Source organism: Chlorocebus sabaeus, chromosome 15 (assembly GCF_047675955.1).
Source record: "Chlorocebus sabaeus isolate Y175 chromosome 15, mChlSab1.0.hap1, whole genome shotgun sequence".
Taxonomy (NCBI): Eukaryota; Metazoa; Chordata; class Mammalia; order Primates; family Cercopithecidae; genus Chlorocebus; species Chlorocebus sabaeus.
Window position 1 is genome coordinate 72,402,490 of NC_132918.1, and position 20,754 is coordinate 72,423,243.

Here is a 20,754-nt window from a genome sequence, read left to right on the forward strand (position 1 = left end):
CTGGAGAGGGCCACATGGCAGGGGACTACAGGTGGCATCTATGGTATCTAGCTGCTGAGGACCTCAGTCCTACAAACACAAGGAAATAAACCCTATCAATAATCACATGATCTTGGGAAATGATCCCCAGGCTCAGGTGAGGCCCCAGCCCTAGCCAGCACTGATTACAGTGGTGAGGCACTGAGCAGAGAACCAGCTAAGTCCTACTCAGACTTCCAACCCACAGAAATTGTGAGATAATGTCTGTTATTTTAAACTGTGAAACTTATAGCAATTGGTTACACAGCAATAAAAGCGTGATACAGCTCCCGACACTAATGATGGATTTGACTGTGTGATCTGCTTTGACCATTGAGAATGAAGAAAACAGCACAAGCAGTGGCTTGTTAAAATAGGTGTGCATTTCTGCATTCTCTTTTCAACTCTTGCTACTGCCACAAAAACACATCTGGGCTAAGTTGCTGAAAAAATGTGAGAGACCAGGGAAGAGAACTGATTTGTCCCCTCTAGGTCCATCCTAAACCAGCTAGACCTCAGTCAACCTGCCAACTAACCACAGACACAGCAGAGAGTCTAGCAGAGATCAGTGGAGCTCTGCTCAGATAGGCAGAACTTCCAACTGACCCAGGAACTCATAAGAAAAAAATAAATGGTTGCCACCTGAAACCCTAAGTTTTTAGGTGCTTTGTTATACAACATGTGTAGCAATAGATAATTGCTACAGGGACCCACCGATGAAAGTTGAGGTATGCATTTGAGCTTTCACACATAAATGATTGCCTTCTGGAATATTTTTTAATCAAAAGACTTAAGAGCATAAAAGAAGAAATTGGGAATGCTGGTGAGAGAAAGGAGATGATCAATTGCTGTAAATTCTCAATAAGAGAGAAATTATTTTCCAATAAAATTGAAAATACATTTTAAAATTATTTTAGCATTTTACAGGGCATATTTAATCATAGCAAAAATAAAAGCTATTTGCATATCTTATATAAATCTTTTATAGAATCATTTCTTTTTTCTTCTCTTGAGGATCTCCGACTTTCAGGTCATTCTAGAGTAGGTGTGCTCATGAAGGAACTGTTGTAGAGGCTTTAGAAAGATAGAAATCACATGCAGAGAAGTACTTCCCTCTGCCTTCCACATGACACCCCATTAAATAACTATGGAACATTCATTCCCTCTAATAACACAGCTCTGTGCAGGAAACCTTGTCTGTTCCTTGGATAGGAATAGTGGGAGGGGAAGAGGTGTCAGGGAAGAGACTCGCATGGGAGGGGTGCTAGAACAACAACAACAACAAGATACTGTTAGAGGCTAATAGGAAAAAAAAGCACATTGAGGGTATTTTTGTTTCTGTGGGCACAGGCCTTTGTCTTGGATCCTGGGCTGTCCAGAAAACAGAAGCTCTAGGCAACATGAGATTAGGGGTTTCTCTTCCCTTCAGAGGACGGCTTTGTTCTTGTTTATCCTCACAAGCTCACCACTGGGAACAATGGAATACAGGAAGCACTATAGTTTTGTTTTGACCCACTAAATGTTAGTAAGCAAAATGCACCCAAAAGTTTTTCAAATAATTTTTGTTTTTCAGTTTGGAAGAGTAAAATAATAGAATCTTTCTACAGCCTGATTATCAACTGGTTTGCCTGCAAACAACTAAAATAGCTTGCTATGTTTCTTTTCTAATTTAGCTAGTACAAGTATATTCAAATCTGCCTGCACTTATCCATTTAAGTTTCACATATACTTCTTGTAAAATCTGCATTGTCAGACAAAATGGGCCTCAGCCCATGGATGAAAGATGGGGAACGTAACCCCTGGGGCAGAATCACACTCACTTAATGGCAGATAAAAGTGCTTCTTTGAAGAGTCTAATGTCTTTGGAATGCCTCCTAGGTACCCTGTCCTGTGGATTCCAGCAGCCAGCAGGTTATGAAAAGACTTTGGGGCCTTTTGCTACTGTTCTGGGTGGTCAACTTGTTGGTGACGGTGCCTGGCTAAAAGTCCAACAATAGCTGCATGCTGGTGAAGCATCTGGTCAGCTCCTTCTGGGAAACCCAGCAGCAGGAATCACTGAAGGCTCCGGAGCTGCCCTTCACCATTGCTCACCCCCTAGTGGGCAGCCTGCTGGATGACCAGGGCACTAGGCAATTCCTTGCCTTCTTCTTGCTCTCCGACTTCTCAAAACATAATTTCTATTTGAAGATTGTTCCACCTCCATGAAAGATCTATCCTTAATTTTTAGCAAGTCAAGGTTTCCCTTCTGAGTACTTATATTTATTAACCTCCCTCAAAGTAAGGTTAGGTTCATGGAAATACTTCATGTGTTTTGTCATGACATGAAGTATCCCTAAACCAGCTCCATTTCCTCCAAAATTCACTGCAGTATGAGGCAAACACACAGAACATGGAGGGCAAGAGTTTTAGCTAAAATTTAATAGCCATTTACAAGCTTTATATTCTATTTCAGAATCTTGACTCAAATGGCACTTGAAATGCAGAGCTAAATCATGGGTTAAGAATATCATTTTGTAAGTGACCTTCACAGTCTGATTTAAAGGTGCTAAGGCCTTAAAGCAGTTGTTCCTCTTGGTTTGTTATTTCTGGCACAAACTTCTCTCTGCATGTTTTAGGGGACCAGTTTTTAACATGTTTGCAAAAACTTCAGCTAATTTTTCATTTGTGAACTCACCATATCAATTCCAACTATCCATCTGGATTTTTTGATTTTCAAAATGACAGCCATACTCCTCCATACATAAAGACAAAATTTGATCTTTGTTCAGGAGAAAGAAAGGTAAGCTATTTCCAAATGAGAGCATCTAAACAGTCACATACTTCTCTTACCTCTAAATACAGCAGCTGGGGCCAGTGCAAATCTTCACAGTACAAAAGGAGAGGAGAGAAAAAGGCAGCTCCTCATGTTCTGAGGAATAACATTCAGTTTTGAATTAAGACTACAGTTCATTTACTTTTAGGATAACGCAATGATCTGTATCTTAATTTTTTTATATTATTAGACAATTGCTATAAACGTGCAATAAAGCATCTAGTATATCTCATATAGCAAGTATGCAGCTGTGATTTTAGGGTATGTGATCTTCATTTTTAAAAACAACTATTGCCCGTGAACTCAAAAAATATGTAAGTTGGCAATATCCATCAGTTGCCCCATGAAACTCATAAAATCTTTCCTGTCCCTCTTGCAGATCTCAAAACAACATCACAGCAGGACTATAATCACCCACGACAGTCATATTTACAAGATGCAATTTACTGTAATGACACATATAAGAATTCCTTCATCACAAAGTTGTTTCCCTGAGACATTTGTGTCTTCCTATCAATATGAAAAACAGCATTTAAGGGTAAGCGTACTGTTAGCAGCACAGTTCAACTGAAAAAATAATCTGCTCAAACCTGTCAATTCTCACTAAAGGATAATTAATACAATCTCAAAGATATAAGTATACATGAAATTCATTTATCACATTTAGTTGTTGAACATGAAGAATTTTATATTTGGACAGAATTTCACCCAAGGAGTCAATGTCAATATACGGAAGCATTAAGCTTGCCTTATGTTGTAGCCCTTCATAGTTGTATCTCCAGGGTGCCAAGAAGCTGTTTCAGATAGATTTCTTTGCATTGCCTCTCCAAGTGATTTCAGTGCTCATGAAAACCATCATAGAAAAAGTAAAAGGCAAATGATAAAAGTTCCTTAAAAAGAAGATTTTCCTGCCTTCAGACAGAAGCTAAAGTCATTTCTAAAGGAACCCAGCATATTGACTGCGCATGATTCCTCACTACTTCAAAAAAAAGAGAGAAATAGCAATACATACATTTTATAATACATCAAATCAAAAAGAGGAATGTGGGTTCTATGCATATTAATACTGACAAAATTCAGTAGCCAATATTACAGTCTTCACACATCTTAAAAATGAGTGGTGATTAATGAATGATATTTCTGGAATTGTACATAACCAGTCCTATATTTGTTTTTGGACATCAAAATTCATAGTATTTAATGAGTCATAGATGTTAACTATAGGAAGACCTTAACCTTTAATCAATTATACCATTTGAGTAAATTTCATAACAGTGTTTCTTAATTGTGTTCTGCTTTAGAATGCTGAACCATTCTGTGAACACTGCCTAATGCCACACAAATGTCCACAATGAACAAGCAGCATTTCTCTAGGTTTCTGAAATTCACCCACAAGCAGTGGGTCCAAGTGTCCATGTTATTATTCCCTTGAAGTCTCCATTTAAAGACTACATGCCTGGAGGAAGACAAAGTTAACAGCAAGCAAGCAAATATTCCTGCTGCAGTCGCTTCCCTGAGAATGAAACATTTTGCTTTTAAAAAGCAAATTAAGGTTTCAAGTACACATAATTCAGAAAGAGCTGGTGGATCGAAACATAATTAACGGAAGCATTTGTGTTTCAAAAGTAATCTGAAAAGACTGATTCATATTCTATTCCATACAAATATTCAGTTACGGAAATTAGGTGCATTCACAGGGATTTCACTGCACAACAAATCATTAAAAATTATATAAGAGAAAGGGAAAAAATAAATAAATGCAATCAAGAAAAGATTAGGAGGTCTATTAAGTTCATGTAACAACTCCTTTGCACTAATAGACAGTTTGGAGAATCAAAACAAAATGATCATTCTTGGTCATGAGCGGAGGTGCTCCATATTTGATTTAGAAAGGCTTCTGAAAAGTTAACTTCACTGTTGGGACGTGACCCCACGTACAAAACGGTGCTTTTGCCACTGCCTGACTTTCTCTTAGAGACATGGGAAAATGTAGACTCAGTGATTGTGGTAGTTTAGGGAGAATTCAAATAGAGCATATCCATACTTTTAGCAAAACAATACATCTATCCATATAGAGTTGATAGGCCTGAAGCTGTTGTTGAAGAGGACAGTTTCTACTTAACTTTCACTGACTTCTAGCATAATAAATGCCCATTCTTATCACCTAAAAGAGTTACAAGCAATGGCTGGGCACAGTGGCTCACACCTCTAATCCCAGCACTTTGGGAGGCCGAGGCGGGCAGATCACCTGAGGTCAGGAGTTTGAGACCAGCCTGGCCAACATGGTGAACATGGCCAACATGGTCTCTACTAAAAATATAAAAATTACCTGGGTGTGGTAGCACATGCCTGTAATCCCAGCTACTTGGGAGGCTGAGACAGGAGAATTGCTTGAACCCAGGAGGCAGAGCTTGCAGTAAGCTAAGATCTTGCCATTGCACTCCAGCCTGGGTAACAGAGACTCTGTCTAAAAAAAAAAAAAAAAAAAAAAAGAGTTACATGGAAAATAAGCCAAGTATACGCACTTTAAAGCACCTTCAAGTAAACCATTTCTCTTCTCTTATGGTATGCCTTTTGAATACTATTCTTTTCTAAATTCTGTTTACTGTATATTACCATTTGGGAAAGAACTTGATTTCAAACTCTCACCCCACAATTAGAATTTGTGCCTCTCTAGGCCTGTGCTTCCTGCATGAAGAAATGTGCCCCTTCCATACATTGAAAGATATAAAGAATTATAGTGCAGGTTCAAATTAACTTGGAACAGAAATAAAATTTTGCCTGGGTAAATCAATATCATAGCATTTTGATTTTGTTTATGAATTTTACATATGGATAATTGGTTTGAAAGCTGAAACTGAAACTTTCATTACTGTATTTGCATCTATTATCTTACCTTACAGTGTATCTGTAATTATTAATTTGGCTTAAAGAAAGATCCATTGACAATCTTCAAAAGCATTAGTGCATGATTAAAGGGAATTTGGATATAATTTAAGTATTAAATATGCTCATTTAAAAAATAGTGTAGATTTTCATACTAGACAGAAAGAAGGTTATGGTCTTTCAAGCACTGTACATATATTGAACTAAAATCGATTCAGTCATACTAAAAAAAAAATGTAAACAAAGATGACAGAACTCCATGAAAAGTAAATAAAAAGTATATTTCAACTTTCAGATTACTAATTATGTAGAATAAATTGCTCTTTAGGTAGCTAGAAGTGTAGACAGATTTGGCAATGAGGGCATTTCTTGTCATTACACCAGAGTTTTAAGAAGCTGACTGAAGAGAAGGAGTTTAAGCCCAATGAGAATCTAGTAGATTTTCATCATAATTCTCCCTGCATAAGGGATGATACACAGTTTGGCATTCTGATTTCTTTTTCGTTGAGCTGTCTGAATGAGTAAAAAAGGGATTTAACTTATTTTCATTTCAAATTCCCAAACAATAAAAATTCGTAAACAATTTAGGTAATTGTAATAAGGAGGGAATTAGGACGAGGAATATTGCATGTTTTTCATAGATTCTATGAACCCTTCAAAGTGCTCTAAAAATACTATAAGTTTGATTAGCAGCAAAGCATTAGTCTAATCAACACCTCTCTCCTTCCACCCTCATGTATGTACATATACACACACTGTACAGCAATATATTCTATTAGTCTAACTTAAATCTGACAGTTTGACAGTTGCCCCCAGAGGCTGTGCAAGGTTACAAATACTGTCTACACTGTATCACAGTTCAAGACCACCAGCACCCAAGTGGTTAAGCGAGAACCAACCCGTCCATTAAAAAAAAAAAAAAAAAAAATCACATATTTTGAATTTCTTTAAAGATACAAATGGAGGATACAGTGAATCACCCAATATATTATTCTGAGTCCTGTAACTGTCTTTATCTAAAATATGTTTTGCATATGGAAGGCTAGATGCCTTTAAATATACTTTTAGCAATTCTGAGTATCCAATGTGCCTTTGAAAAATATGACAAGTTTTTTTTTAATGTTGAGGAAAATTCTGTAAGAGCGTTTTTTGTTGTTGTTGTTTTTGGGTTTTCCCCCCACAAAGATGAATTTTGCAACATTTCCTCCCAGCAGCACACTGACAGCTCTGATATCCTGTATATAATGCGTTCTGGCAATGAAGCCCTCAGGCACTGCAGCTGTCATATACTCCAGCACAGGACCCCCAGAAAGAAGTCCTGCAGGCCCCACGGCATCTTGGTCTTTTCCACACCCTCCAGCAGCACCCAATCCTTGGGCATCTTGCAATAGTGGCTGAAGTCCAGAACTTGAACTTCACTGAGAAAACCAAGTCCACTCAAAATGCAGCATTTTCATCTTTTGGTTGGGTGATTCTTGGTCCCCCATGGATAGGAATGATACCTATAAGATTCAGAAGTGGAAAGAATTCTCTATAGTTACAAATATTTTAGTTCATACGTTCAATTTCAAAAACTGGGGCTCAGGCATAAGAGTAAATAAATCACAGTAAATAAAAAGATGATTATTTTTGTTAGGATGGGAACATTTTTAAAAAGCTGCCTTTGCCTGGAGTCTGGTGCTAACAAGACCTTTCTCAAATTATGAACTCAATAGGAACTGATAACACTTTGTAGTAGAAAAACAAATACTCATTCAAAGTAGCTTGTATATTTGAATACCTGTGTAGGTTAAAATAACTATTTTACACGCTTATCAGTCAATAGGGGAAATAAAGCAATTCAAGTTGATTCAATGTCAATTTCTTGTTATCTTGTATATTGTATATTTCTCAACATATATTGAATATTTCTCAACATATATTTTATTAAAAATAAAATATTAATGTAAATACTCAAGTATATTCATAAAGATGATATGCTTATCATCTGTTTATTCATAACTTGGATGATTTTATCCTCACAAACAACAAAGATAAAATTAAGGCATATTAAGTTGTATCCTCCTGGTAAGCAAGCTAAATGCTTATGTATGTGAAATGTAATTTATCATACAATCATGCAAATGATCAAAAATAGAGCCTGCTTTGGGAAGAGCTGTGAGGCTGGCCAAGGCTTTTTGACCTTCTTTAATTTTCTTTACATAGTTTCCTTGCTTCCAACTCAGTCCTAGCTCCCTTCTTCCCAGAAGCCCAGAAATGAGAAATACCCCACCTCAGTCAGGTCCTTGCTGCTATTTCTGTTCCAGTTACATTTTCTTTTCCTAATGCAGCATTTTATGCCTGAGACATTCTTCCTGACTGTCCAAGAAGTCTCCTCACGATTTAAACAGTTCCAGAAATCTTCCTCAAAGATAGCTAACAGATAGAAAATGGCTTTATCCTGAGACTTTCAGTCTGAAAATGGCACCTCTCTATTCTCTTCCTTAACTAAATATAAACCCACAATTTAAGCCAAAAATGTACCTTCTCTTGAATTAATCCTTGAGTGAGTGGCTGGCTAGATGATGTATGTACTACTCAAACTGATAGTCTTAAATTGTAAACTTGAAGAACACAGGAATTATGTATGTAACTTTCTCGGCATGGTGCTTAATTCATTTAAGAACAAATTTTGCAATGATGATGATGACAATGATGACCACGTCAATGAGAACAACAGAGATCTGGGTAGACCGTGGTAAAGGAGTGAAAACAGTGTTCCCCATTTCCAGCCACATAGCTAAAACAGCTTTCCTCAATTGTGTTCATGTAAAGAGTGAGGAAAACACTGAGGTCAACAAACAAGGTCAACAGATTTCTTTCCTATAGTACATCTCGGAGTCTTTAATATAGTAATAGGTGTCAACATTCTCCAAAAATAAAAAATTGTACATTCTGAGTTTCCCAAATATATGTGGCCATGAAACTTTATTTTTCAGAGACTATGTATTGACATCTTTGATAATATTGCCCATTCTATGAAACCTATTGGGGAAAAAATGCAGTCTACTAATTCTTAATACTGATTCTAAATACCTCTACATATGCTGTGACATTTAGCATCCTCCATCCTTTGACTGTGGAAAAAAGCATGACAGTGCCAGATAATCTGATTTGTACTTGGAGTTATGTGTTATTTACAGTTTATGGATTATTAGGTGCTTCTAATTTAAGCCTGACTTATTTCTTGAGAATTATTTTGGAACACTAGTAAACAAACAGTGGCTTTAGGCACAAACAAGGGTTATTTTTACAAGCAAATTCTGGAGAGTTTTCTCCCAAGATGTGTTCTATCATTGCTATTAGAAGTCAAAAGGGGGTCGGGTGTGGTAGATCATGCCTGTAATCCCAGCACTTTGGGAGGCCGAGGCAGCTGGATCACCTAAGGTCAGGAGTTCAAGACCAGCCTGACCAACATGGAGAAACCCCGTTTCTACTAAAAATACAAAAATTAGCCAGGTGTGGTGGTGGGCGCCTGTAATCTCAGCTACTCGGGAGGCTGAGTCAGGAAAATCGCTTGAACCCGGGAGGTGGAGATTACACCATTGCACTCCAGCCCAGCCTGAGCAACAGAGCAAGACTCCATCTCAAAAAGAAAGAAAGGAAGGAAGGAAGGAAGGAAGGAAGGAAGGAAGGAAGGAAGGAAGGAAGGAAGGAAGGCAGGCAAAAAGGGAATACCATGGATATATGGGTTTTTAAATGTGATTCATTTTAATTTAGAGCACTTTAAGGAAATTTAATGTAATACCCAACTTATATTGCTTAAACTTGACTGTTCCAAGGTATGAATATAATACCTTCATATTATATTCACAACTACAAATATAACTGAATAATTTTTTGCCTTTGTTATAAGGCATCCTATTATCTGATTATCATAATAAGAAAATTTGCATGTCTTTTAATAAAGCAGTATGTCTTTGGAACTAGATCTGTGTAAAACCTAATGAAAGTAGAATTGAAAAAGAATAATGATAAATTCCAAAATAAGACTTAAATATTTTTTAATAAAGGGAAAATAAAAGTTCTTGTAAGAGCTTCCTTAAGTTCCTTGCACACTTAGTTTTCCTTGATATTTAAATGATTTTCTGCAAAAAATTTGAAGACATTCCTTGCCCATGATCCCAAGTCTCTGAGGAAATGCAGATAAAATGACAAGAGTGATCTTTGCCCCAGTACAAGCCAAGGGCACCTGAAATAATAAGGCTCAGAGTTAAAAACAGAAACATTCATACTATCCATGAAAGGCTGTATATACTCAGCCCTTGAATAGAAAATGAAAATTCAAAAATCTCTCCAGGGATGGTGGGAGGAGAGTAGTTGTGGAGATGGTAATTTCTATTAATGATATATCTTTAGAAAATGAGAATTACTCATCGTTCCTCTGCAGTTACAAATCACAACAGAACTACATTTATAAAGTTTAGTATTTTGAAACTCTGTTATCAAGTCAAAAGAGCAAGCAGTTGAATAATTTTACTTGTGATTCATAAGAAAAACTCCTTGAAATGGGAGAAGAAGAAGAAAAAGGAGAAGAAACACTGGAGACTGAACTAACATTAAAAAAGAATCTAATTTCTATATAATGACCTTAACAGGATGTTCTTGAGCCCTCTTTCTTTTCCCGTTGTTAGTAGTCATCTTTGGTAAAGACTTCTGGAATAATTTAAATAGTGGTCACAAAATAGCTTCAATAATTGAAAAGGAAGGCAGTTCCTCCAGGCATAAAAGACCACTTGAGAGAATATACTCCAAAGGACTATGCCTCCTAAAACAACTGTGGCCTATACAGAGTGTGTGTGTCGATACTTGCAATCAATTTGATGACTCAGCTATGAGTAGGCTCCTTAGGTAAGTCAAGAGACAACTCCTGTGTAGCAGACACTGTAAACGCCCATACCCCTATCTATTCCACTTCAAAGCATGCTGGAGGATTTCTACTTGCCAATACATAAAGGAATTCAATAAAGAAATGCCTGCATTTCGATAAAGAAATACCTGCATTTCTTTTCCTGAGGATTTATCTGACCCTTGGAGTCTTCTTTGTTCATATTTACAAAAGGCCAGAAACAAACAAACAAACAAACAAAAACAGTGAATTAACACTTCCTAGGGAAAGGCCTTAAACAATGACTGATGGAAATTGGAGGATAAATACCCCAGTTCTCTCACTCTTTTGTGTGGGATGGCCCTGGTACATGTTCTATACCAGCTCTTAGATTTCCCCAGTGGGATCAGGCTCCAATCACCCACAATACTAATTTGCTTGATTATAAAACTTTTCTTGAATAACTTCTTAGTAAACTAATTGCACTCAAATTGTTGTGCCAACACTATTTCCAAAAGTAAAATTATAAAAATTGATACAATTGATAAAATAGCCTATATTCTTAGAACACCAATAATAGGTATATTGGAAGATAACATACAGCTCCAGTAAATGGAAGTTTCTTATTTAGGGTAAACAAATGGCAACATATAATAGCAAAGTTTCTTCTCCACAAATATATCTTAAATTCACAATAAATGATTCTTTGTTCAGTTGCACTTTGTCCCTAGCCTTCTGTGCAAATAGTGGGTAGATTTAAGTGATAGGAGTGAGTTTTCAGCTCTTCTAGAATGAGACAAACAAATATTTAATTTTTAAAATACCAATCTGGAAATGCTTTTCCATTTACTTATGTTTATTTTTTTATGGGAATAAATTTCTACTAAGCAATCACCCTTTTTGTTTCAACTGAGAATACAGCAACTGTGTCCACACAAAAGATGGGCACATACATTCTACTTATAGATGTATCTAGTCTAAGCAAAGATATTTTATAACAGTATTTACAATAAAATTTGAAAGAAAAAACCCTGGAATAAAGGATAGAGAAATTAGATCTAACATCTGATGACCTCAATTCATCTTTCACAATTGAAAGTAAACTCTAGTTCTTACCTGTTAGATGTAAAATTGTAATAGCCACTTTCCTCAAGGACTTCTTCAATCACAGTCTAAATTTTTTTTTAAAAAATCAGGTTAGTATTGAATTAAAAGCAACAAAATAAAATCATTCAGAGACACTGCAAAAACCTCACCTGCATCTGTTCATATGTTATTCCTTCCTCCAGTTCAAAGCTGGTTGGTAAGCCTGAAAAAGATAAATTATAGAAAGTCTGACATTTGGGTTCACATTTTCTTATTCTTTGCTGGCAATTATGACTTCAATCACAGGGCAAACAGGTCAACTTCTTAAAGATAAAGATGTAACAAACGAATTCCAAAGCATCTGCCTTGGCTTTGAATATTCAAATGTTTTGCTTTTCTTTCTTTAATAACTGACTTCCTTGGGCATGGCCATCACAAAATGATATATGAAGATTAAGGGGTATTGCTCATAGTGTCCAATTAAGTTAGAGGTGTGTGTGTGTATGTGTAAGGGCAATTGAGGGGTGATTCCAAATGCAAATTACCTGATGGGTGTTTTCTGATTAAGAAACTCTCCCTAATCCACAAGCCAAGAAGAATAAATATACATTAGAAAGAAAATGGATTCTTACAGGGAGGCAGATATAGATGTGAAAGACAGCAAAGATCTGATTCTTTCATATAACTGCCTAGAGGGAATAAATATATTTATTGCCAGAAGACTTTCAAAATGTTTATTATTACTATTATTATCATCATCATCATCTTGTAAAGATAGGGTCTTACTATGCTGCCCAGGTTGGTCTTGAATTCCTGAGCTCAAGTCATCCTCTTGCCTACAGCTTTCCAACATCTGTATATTATAAGCATGTGCCACCATGGCTGGCCAGACTTTTTATTTTTTTACATTTAATTTAATTTTAAGTTCCAGGATACATGTGCAGGATGTGCAGGTTTGTAATATAGGTAAACATGTGCCATGATGGTTTGCTGCACCAGTCAACTCATTAGCTAGGTATTAAGCCCAGCATGCATTAGCTATTTATCCTGATGCTTTCCCTCCCCTCACCCACTCCACCACCCCGACAGGCCCGACTGTGTGTTGTTCCCCTCCCTGTGTCCATCTGTTTTCATTGTTCAGCTTCCACTTATAAATGAGGACATTGGTGTTTGGTTTTCTGTTCTTATGTTAGTTTGCTGAGGATAATGGCTTCCAGCTCCATCCATGTCCCTGCAAAGACATGATCTCCTTCCTCTTTATAGCTGCATAATATTCCACGGTGTATATTATGCCACATTTTCTTTATCCAGTCTATCATTGATGGGCATTTGGGTTGATTCCATGTCTTTACTATTGTGAATAGTACTGCAATGAACATATGTGTGCATGTATCTTTATAAGGGAATTATTTATTTTTCTTTGGGTATACACCCAGTAATGGGATTGCTGGGTCAAATGGTATTTCTGGTTCTAGGTCTTTGAGGAATCGCCGCACTGTCTTCCACAATGGTTGAACTAATTTACATTCCCAGCAACAGTGTAAAAGTGTTCCTATTTCTCCACAGCCTCGCCAGCATCTGTTGTTTCTTGACATTTAAATAATTGCCATTCTGACTGGCACAAGATGGTTTCTCATTGTGGTTTTGATTTGCATTTCTCTAATAATCAGTGATATTGAGCTTTTTATCATATGTTTGTTGGCCACATAAGGAGCTCCAGAGGCCCAGGAGCTCTCTGCCACGTCTTCATTTGAGTAGTGTCTGTTCATGTCCTTTGCCTACTTTTTAATGGGGTTGCATTTTTTCTTGTAAATTTGTTTAAGTTCCTTGCAGATTCTGGATATTAGACCTTTGTCAGATAGTTAGACTCCAAAAATTTTCTCTCTTTCGGTAGGTTGTCTGTAACCTCTAATGATAGTTTCTTTTGCTGTGCAGAAGTTCTTTAATTAGGTCCCATTTGTGAATTTTCGCTTTTGTTATAACTGCTTTTGACATTTTTGTCATGAAATCTTTGCCCATGCCTATGTCCTGAATGGTATTGCCTAGATTTTCTTCTAGGGTTTTTATAATTTTGGGTTTTACATTTAAGTCTTTAATCCATCTTGAATTAATTTTTGTATAAGGTGTAAGGAAGGGGCCCAGTTTCAATTTTCTGCATGTGGCTAGCCAGTTCTCCCAGCACCATTTATTAAATAAGGAATCCTTTCCCCATTGCTTGTTTTTGTCAGGTTTGTCAAAGATCAGAAGGTTCCAGATGGATGGTCCTATTTCTGAGTTCTCTATTCTGTTCCATTGGTCTGTGTGTCTGTTTTTGTACCAATTAATGCTGTTTTGGTTACTAAAGCCTTGTAGTATAGTTTGAAGTCAGGTAACATGATGCCTCCAGCTTTGTTCTTTTTGCTTAAGATTGTCTTGCTGTACAGACTTTATGATGGTTGATCAGAATTTGGTATACTAGCACCTTAACCCACTCCGATGCCACCCAAAGCCGTGTTGACCAGCTTTCACTCAAACCAATCAACACTGGCATGTAGAGGCCCAGGAGCTCTCTGCCACTTCAAGTAGAGAAGACAGAATGGGTTTAGGGTCAAGAAGAGACATGAAAATGTGAGTATTGGCGGCTCATTTTTAAAGGCATTCCCCACAGTACCGGCAGGCTCTGCTGTTTTTGCTTTTGCCCATCCTGCTGTGACAAGGGCCACACCTAATCAGCTCTGGGGTGGGGCATCCAGCTGCGATGGGAGGAGTTTGTCAACTCACCCTCAGGTTTTTGAGAGACTTTTATCAAAGTTCTTCATTTCATCAGAGTTTCTATGATGAGGAGAAGTTTGGCCTGCAGATAAACTTCCCTGTCTTGGAAATGCTTTTAAAGCAAATGACTTTAAACAACATTTTATCTTGGATTTCTCAGGGATTATTTTAAATAAAATTCTGCATACATAGGGGTTAGCTTTATCCCAGAAGACCAAAGGAAAGTTTGTCAATTAATTCATGAAGTAATTCATTCAGTCAACAAAAAAGCACAACAAAATTGAGCATTTTTTCCAAGCTAAAGAGATGGCAAGTCTTCATTTAACTGTAAAATCTTCACTTCTATCCACTCCTCCAAGTGACATAGCTACCGTTTACAAAGATTAAAAAATTATTTAGGAGCACTGAAACCTCAGAGTAGCTTGAAAGCTTCCTCTTAGAATTCAGATATGACAAGAAGAGTTCAGTTATGCTGAGCCCCTACTAATAGACAGGTACTTTTTATTTTTACTCTAATCCTCACTATAACCTTATGATGCAAGTATTTATCCCCATTTTACAGGCAAGGAAACTGGGGTTCAGAGAGGTTAATTGCCCGTAGTCAGCTACTAAATGGTGTAGCCGAGGTTTGAATCTAGGCACCCAGGTTTCCAGAATCTGTGCCTTTAAATCCCTATGCTATACTGCCTCCCTACGTGAATTTTATGAAAAAGAAACAAAAATTCAATGTGTCTAATGTGGATTCTTCAGGTGAGTTTCAAGGTTTCTCTATTTTGAATATTTAAACTCTTTATTTCTGCTCTTTATCTCCCTGCATGCTTTAGGGAATTTGATTTCCCATCATCAGATAAGCGAAAAGAAATAAAAGGAAATACAACTCACCCACACAGATTCTGCTGTTTGTTTATGATATTAATAAATGATCAAGGAAGCTGCCACAACTGGGTAAGATAAATCTCAGGGAATTTCTAGATTCCTACCATATGTGCCTTCCAACTATTGCCATAAATAATCAAAATAAGCTCTATTAAAAAAAAATTGAAGATAATCTTTTAGAAATAGCTGTTGATCCAAACAATGTATTTCTTCATGAAAGCCAGATTACCCAAGTTGATCAATATTACCTGTTGGGTCATTTGGGGACAGGCTGTTTCCACTGGATGAATGATGTAATAAATGGTAATCTGCTGTGAAAAAGTTGGGCTCAATTGGTTCTGGAGATCCCTGAGATAACTGAAATGGAAAAAGCAAAATCACATCTTAGTTTACACTCAGAAGGAAATGACAGGAGACCTCTGTGTGGGGTTTTTCATTTCCCTATGTCTCTGAACAGAAAATTTGTGGCCTGTGGTTTTCATTCCCTTGTAAATAGATAAATAAATAATCTTCTTTCCAAGAGAATTTATAAACTGGATGCAGCAAAATAACAGGGAAAGCAAGTTAGACAATTCTCTGGTCATATGAAAAAATATACTTTATGGCCTTATGAGAGCAAAAGAAAAATGAATATAAAAATACTGGCATGAACCTGGGACATCAAGATGTTATTTTTATCAGGCATAGGAGGAATAAACTCCAATTATTCAACAGAACAATATGTTTAGCCCAAATCACTATTTTTTTTTCATGTATCTGCTTTGAATAATTCCTTTTTGTTTGACCAAGGCAAGTAAGTTTCTTTTTTTCTTTTTTTCTACAACAGTGTCTCACTCTGTCACCCAGGCTTCAGTGAAGTGGCAGGATCTCGGCTCACTGCCATCTCCACCTCCATGCTCAAGTGATTCTCCTGCCTCAGCCTCCCAGGTAGCTGGGATTATAGGCACCCGCCACTATGCCCAGCTAATTTTTGTATTTTTTTTTTAAGTAGGAATGGGGTTTCACCATGTTGGCCAGGCTGGTCTCAAACTCCTGACCTCAGGTGATCCACCTGCCTCGGCCTCCCAAAGTGCTGGGATTACAGGCATGAGCCATCGCATCTGGCCAAATAAGTTTCTTAATACATTTTTCTAAATTACTATTAATTAATTTTAATCTCCAAATATTAATTCCCAGCACTCTGAAGGAAAGAGTAATTTGCCAAATGACAATATTTATTAAAGTTTCATTCATTTAATGCCTTTCTATAAAGCTGAATTTTTCAAGTAGAATTTTAGACCATAAATGTTTTTCAACCTCCTTTCACCTTTAATTCCAATTATCACTTGGGCTGGCCAAGTTTTAGTGCCTAAGTTACTTTTAAAATATAAATTCATAATAATAAATCAGAAACAAATGGCATAATTTGTACTATGCAATAGTAGTTAGCTTGTATTCATATACTTTGTTTATGAGTTAAAATACATCATTGTTCAATCACTTGAGAAAGCTATTTGGCAATATACACTACAATTTAATAATATATGCCTATCCTATGACCCAGCAATCCCACTCTTAAGGATTTTTATGAGAGAAATAAGTGCATATGTCCCATCAAAAGACATGTATAAGAATATTCATGGCACCTTTTCTTCATAATAACTAAAACCTGGGAAAACCCCCACTGTCCATGGAGAAAAGAATGGATAGATATATATCATGGTGTGTTCATACAATGGAATTCTGCAAAGCAATAAAAAAAAGAACAAACTATGGATACTCATAGCAACATGGTTGAGTGTTGGACAAAAGAAGCCAGAAACAAAATACATAGTGTATGACTTCATTCTTATAAATTTTCATCATCAGTGATATATGGTTTGGCTGTGTCCTCACCCAGATCTCATCTTGAATTGTAACTCCCACAATTTCCATGTGTCATGGGAGGACCTGGTGAGAGGTAATTGAATCATGCGTGTGGGTCTTTCCTGTACTGTTCTTATGATAGTGAAAAAGTCTCACAAGATCTGATAACTTTAAAAACTGGAGTTTGCCTGCACAAGCTCTCTCTTTTTGCCTGCTGCCATCCGTGTGAGATGTGACTTGCTCCTCCTTGCCTTCTGCCATGATTGTGAGGCTTCCCCAGCCACGTGGAAATGTAAGTCCAATTAAACCTCTTTCTTTTGTAAATTTCTCAGTCTTGGATATGTCTTTATCAGCAGCATGAAAATAGACTAATACAATCAGACAAAACTAACCAAGGGTAACAGATATCAGGTAATGATTACATTGTGGCAGGAGAAGTAATGTGGTCAGGAAAAGGCACAAAGGGGTCTTCTGCAGAGCTAGAAATATTCTATATATTGATGTGGGTGGTGGTCATATGGGTGAAAATGTGTTCATAAAACTTCATGAGGCTGTATATGTACCTCATTGTACTCATTATGCATTTATACCTTAAAATATTTTATATTGGTAATTAAAAATTAGTTTTTTCCATCAGTGTACTTTGGATATTGTAAATACAAATAATTTATGGGTCGCCCAGTCTCCACGTTGACAAACACCTACTACCCTCTAAGGAAAAAAATATGTGATTATATCCATTCTTATCAGTGATAACTGATAACTGAGGTAATTGGATCATGGGGGTGGTTTCCCCAGTGCTGTTCTCACGATAGTGTGTGAGATCTCATGAGATCTGATGGTTTTATAAGTGTCTGGCATTTCCCCTGCTTGCACTCATTGTCTCTCCCACCACCCAGTGAAGAAGTGCCCTCCACCATGATTGTAAGTTTCCTGAGGCCTACCCAGCCATGTGTAACTGTAAGTCAAGCCTTTTTGCTTTATAAATTACCCAGTCTCAGGTATTTCTTCAAGCAGCCTGAGAACAGACTAATATATAACCCATTTGTAATATGACAAGATTGTAAGATTATAAATACAGTAATACAGCAGACCCTGATAATCACACACTTAATAATTTTCTCATCTGTGCTATAAGGTATCATGGAGGTAGCCCTGAGCATTCTGTACATCTCATATCCCAGCTGGTAGGTGGTTACAACTAAGCTTTTTAATGTCTTGTGATGCTGAAAATGATTTCCTGGTATTACCTTTCAAATGACTTCAGATGGAACTTTTCGTATGGTTTAGCATAAGAGTAATTGGCTGCCTAAAATCTCATCCTAATTAGAAAAAGCTTACTTAACTTATTAAGTTTATACCTTGGAATTCTAAATATTTCCCAGACAGAAAGATATTTAAAGCCTCAAAGAAAATTATGTGAATTGTGACTTGGAGAGGTCAAGACTGCCATTTTAAGATGACAAGGACAAGTCCTTTTCATTGATCTCAAACCCCGAAGAGAGGAGTTTTTGAGATTTCCAGTGCTTATGTCACATTGGTAGTCTCACTGAGCTTAAGAACTGGACATTTTTAGAGATATTGGTACACAGATGAAGGCAAGGACTAAAATTCATTTTGTGATGAATCCCAGATACACTGACTTTCATTCTAGGAACTTCCCAGAACTACTTTTTGCAGTTTTGTTTCTAGATATACACATTGTTTTGGCAAACAATTTTTTGCCCCCTAGTATATGTTGGACAGCATGGTTTATGATCTGAGCAGGATGCAGAAATGATCTGGTTTCTGTGAGACTTGTAATCTGACTAGGAAAACAGGATAATAATGTAAAAAAAATAGGGTGATATCATAAATCATGAACTGTGAAATGAAATGATGATTTGTAAACTTACAAAAAGAAGGGTCCTTCATGAAGACTAGCATGGTTTTTTAAAGAGGTTCTGTAGAAGAAACACTGGAGCTGATCTTTGAAGGATAAATTTAGGTAAATCATAGCAATCAAAGTGGATGTTCCAGGTAGAGGGAACTTGGAGGTAAAGGTTGGGCATTGCATATTAATGGAAAGTGATGAAAGGGAGATGACATGATTCTGTGTTATAGAGATATGGGCATTCATGATGAAATGAGGAAAACAAGTTCCATTCATTCATTTAGTATTTTTAACCAATTATTTTGTGCCAAGCAGAGATCCAAACAATGAACAAACCCATTGATGGCCAAAAATTATACTCTTGGAGTTCGCTAACTACTTAGGGAGAAATATGTCTGTGAAATATCCACCTAGATATATGTAAAATTACAACTGTTCTAAATGCATTGAAAGATAGGTTTGTGGTTTTAGGAGGTAGCAGATAGATTTGACTTAGTCAGCAAAGGCTTCCATGAAAAAGTGACATTTATGCCAAGAGCTGTAAGAATGAGTAGATGGGGTGAGAAGAACATTACAGGCAGAGCAAAAAGCACGTACAAGACTATGAAGGAAGCAGTATGCTAGATAAACACATTTTAGGAAGGGCCTGGTGGCTGATGTGGAGACAGCAAGGGGCAAGAGTGACACGAGATGAGGGTGAACAGAAGGGCAGGAGTTGGACCTGATTTTGGAATTTTATACTGAGTTCCTTAAAGGATTTTCTGTGTTTTGTGTGTGTGTGTGTGTGCAAGTGTGACATGATCTGTTTTGAAAGGTTCATCCTGGGTGTAATACACAAAACAGTTTAAATGGGGTTGGGAACATCAGGGTGAATGCAGGCAGACTATAAAGAGGCTCCTACAAATGAGGGGGGCCTGGAAAGTGGGATCCCAGAGTTTAGATGATGAGACAGACAACAGGAATCTACTAAGGTTTTTGAGTGTGCTAATAAAAAAAATGCTTAATAACTATTAGTCTGACAATAGTTAGACTAATAGTTATTGTTGGAGAACAAGAAAATCAGCAAAGAAGCTATGACACTAATGCAAGAGAGAAGGGCTCAGAGCTTAGACTAGATGGCAACCAAAGGAAGGAATGGATATGGAAGACTGAATATTCTTATTTAACAACAACAGTAGCACTAATTGACATGTATTGAATACTTACAACATTCTAGACACATTAGATATTCCATTTGATTCTTACAACTACCCTCTAAGGCAAGTATTACCCCCTTTTACAAACAAGGAAATGGAGAAGGAAAGTAATTTACACAAGAAACATAGCTATTAAGTGGCAGAACCAGGGCCAGAAGCTAGGGCTGTCTTACATCAAAGGTCAGAACCTTAGAGACTACAGACTACTCAGGCATCAGTGACTTGGGGGGTAAAAGAAATGAAGCAGAGCAGGTGAAAAAGCATGAGGTTTAAAGAATGAGCTGAAGGAAAACTGATGCTTTCAAGGAAACTGACCGCAGACACAGGAAGGGAGGAGAAGGTGGTGAGTCTAATTCCAGACAGGCCAGATGGCAAAGTAAATGTTCACCCAGCAGGTAGAAATATGGAGGATACAGCAGAACATCTTTAAGCAGAGTCCCCAGTGGCTGGATGAGGCCACGAGATGGTTTAGTAGTCCAGTGCCAGTGTTGTGTGAGCCCTTTTTTGCCTCATGATCATTCAGCTTATAGCTGTACCTCCTTTT

At 37.1% G+C, this 20,754-nt stretch overlaps 1 protein-coding gene across 8 annotated transcripts in view; it reads right to left on the minus strand.

Moving 5' to 3' along the window:
- Positions 1-1,027: 1,027 nt before the first annotated feature.
- Positions 1,028-20,754, minus strand: part of NEK10 (NIMA related kinase 10) — a 266,215-nt gene continuing 246,488 nt past the window's right edge. For 6 of the 8 annotated variants that reach the window (XM_073023648.1, XM_073023647.1, XM_038002934.2 and 3 more), the window contains 4 exons: positions 15,545-15,653; positions 11,840-11,892; positions 11,700-11,755; positions 1,028-7,218 (listed from right to left, as the gene is read on the minus strand). In XM_073023648.1, the coding sequence (XP_072879749.1) occupies positions 7,170-7,218; positions 11,700-11,755; positions 11,840-11,892; positions 15,545-15,653 (267 nt within the window). In that variant the 3' untranslated portion in view covers positions 1,028-7,169. The remainder of the gene's footprint in view (positions 7,219-11,699; positions 11,756-11,839; positions 11,893-15,544; positions 15,654-20,754) is intronic. The other 2 variants (XM_038002933.2, XM_038002936.2) reach the window with 1 other exon arrangement.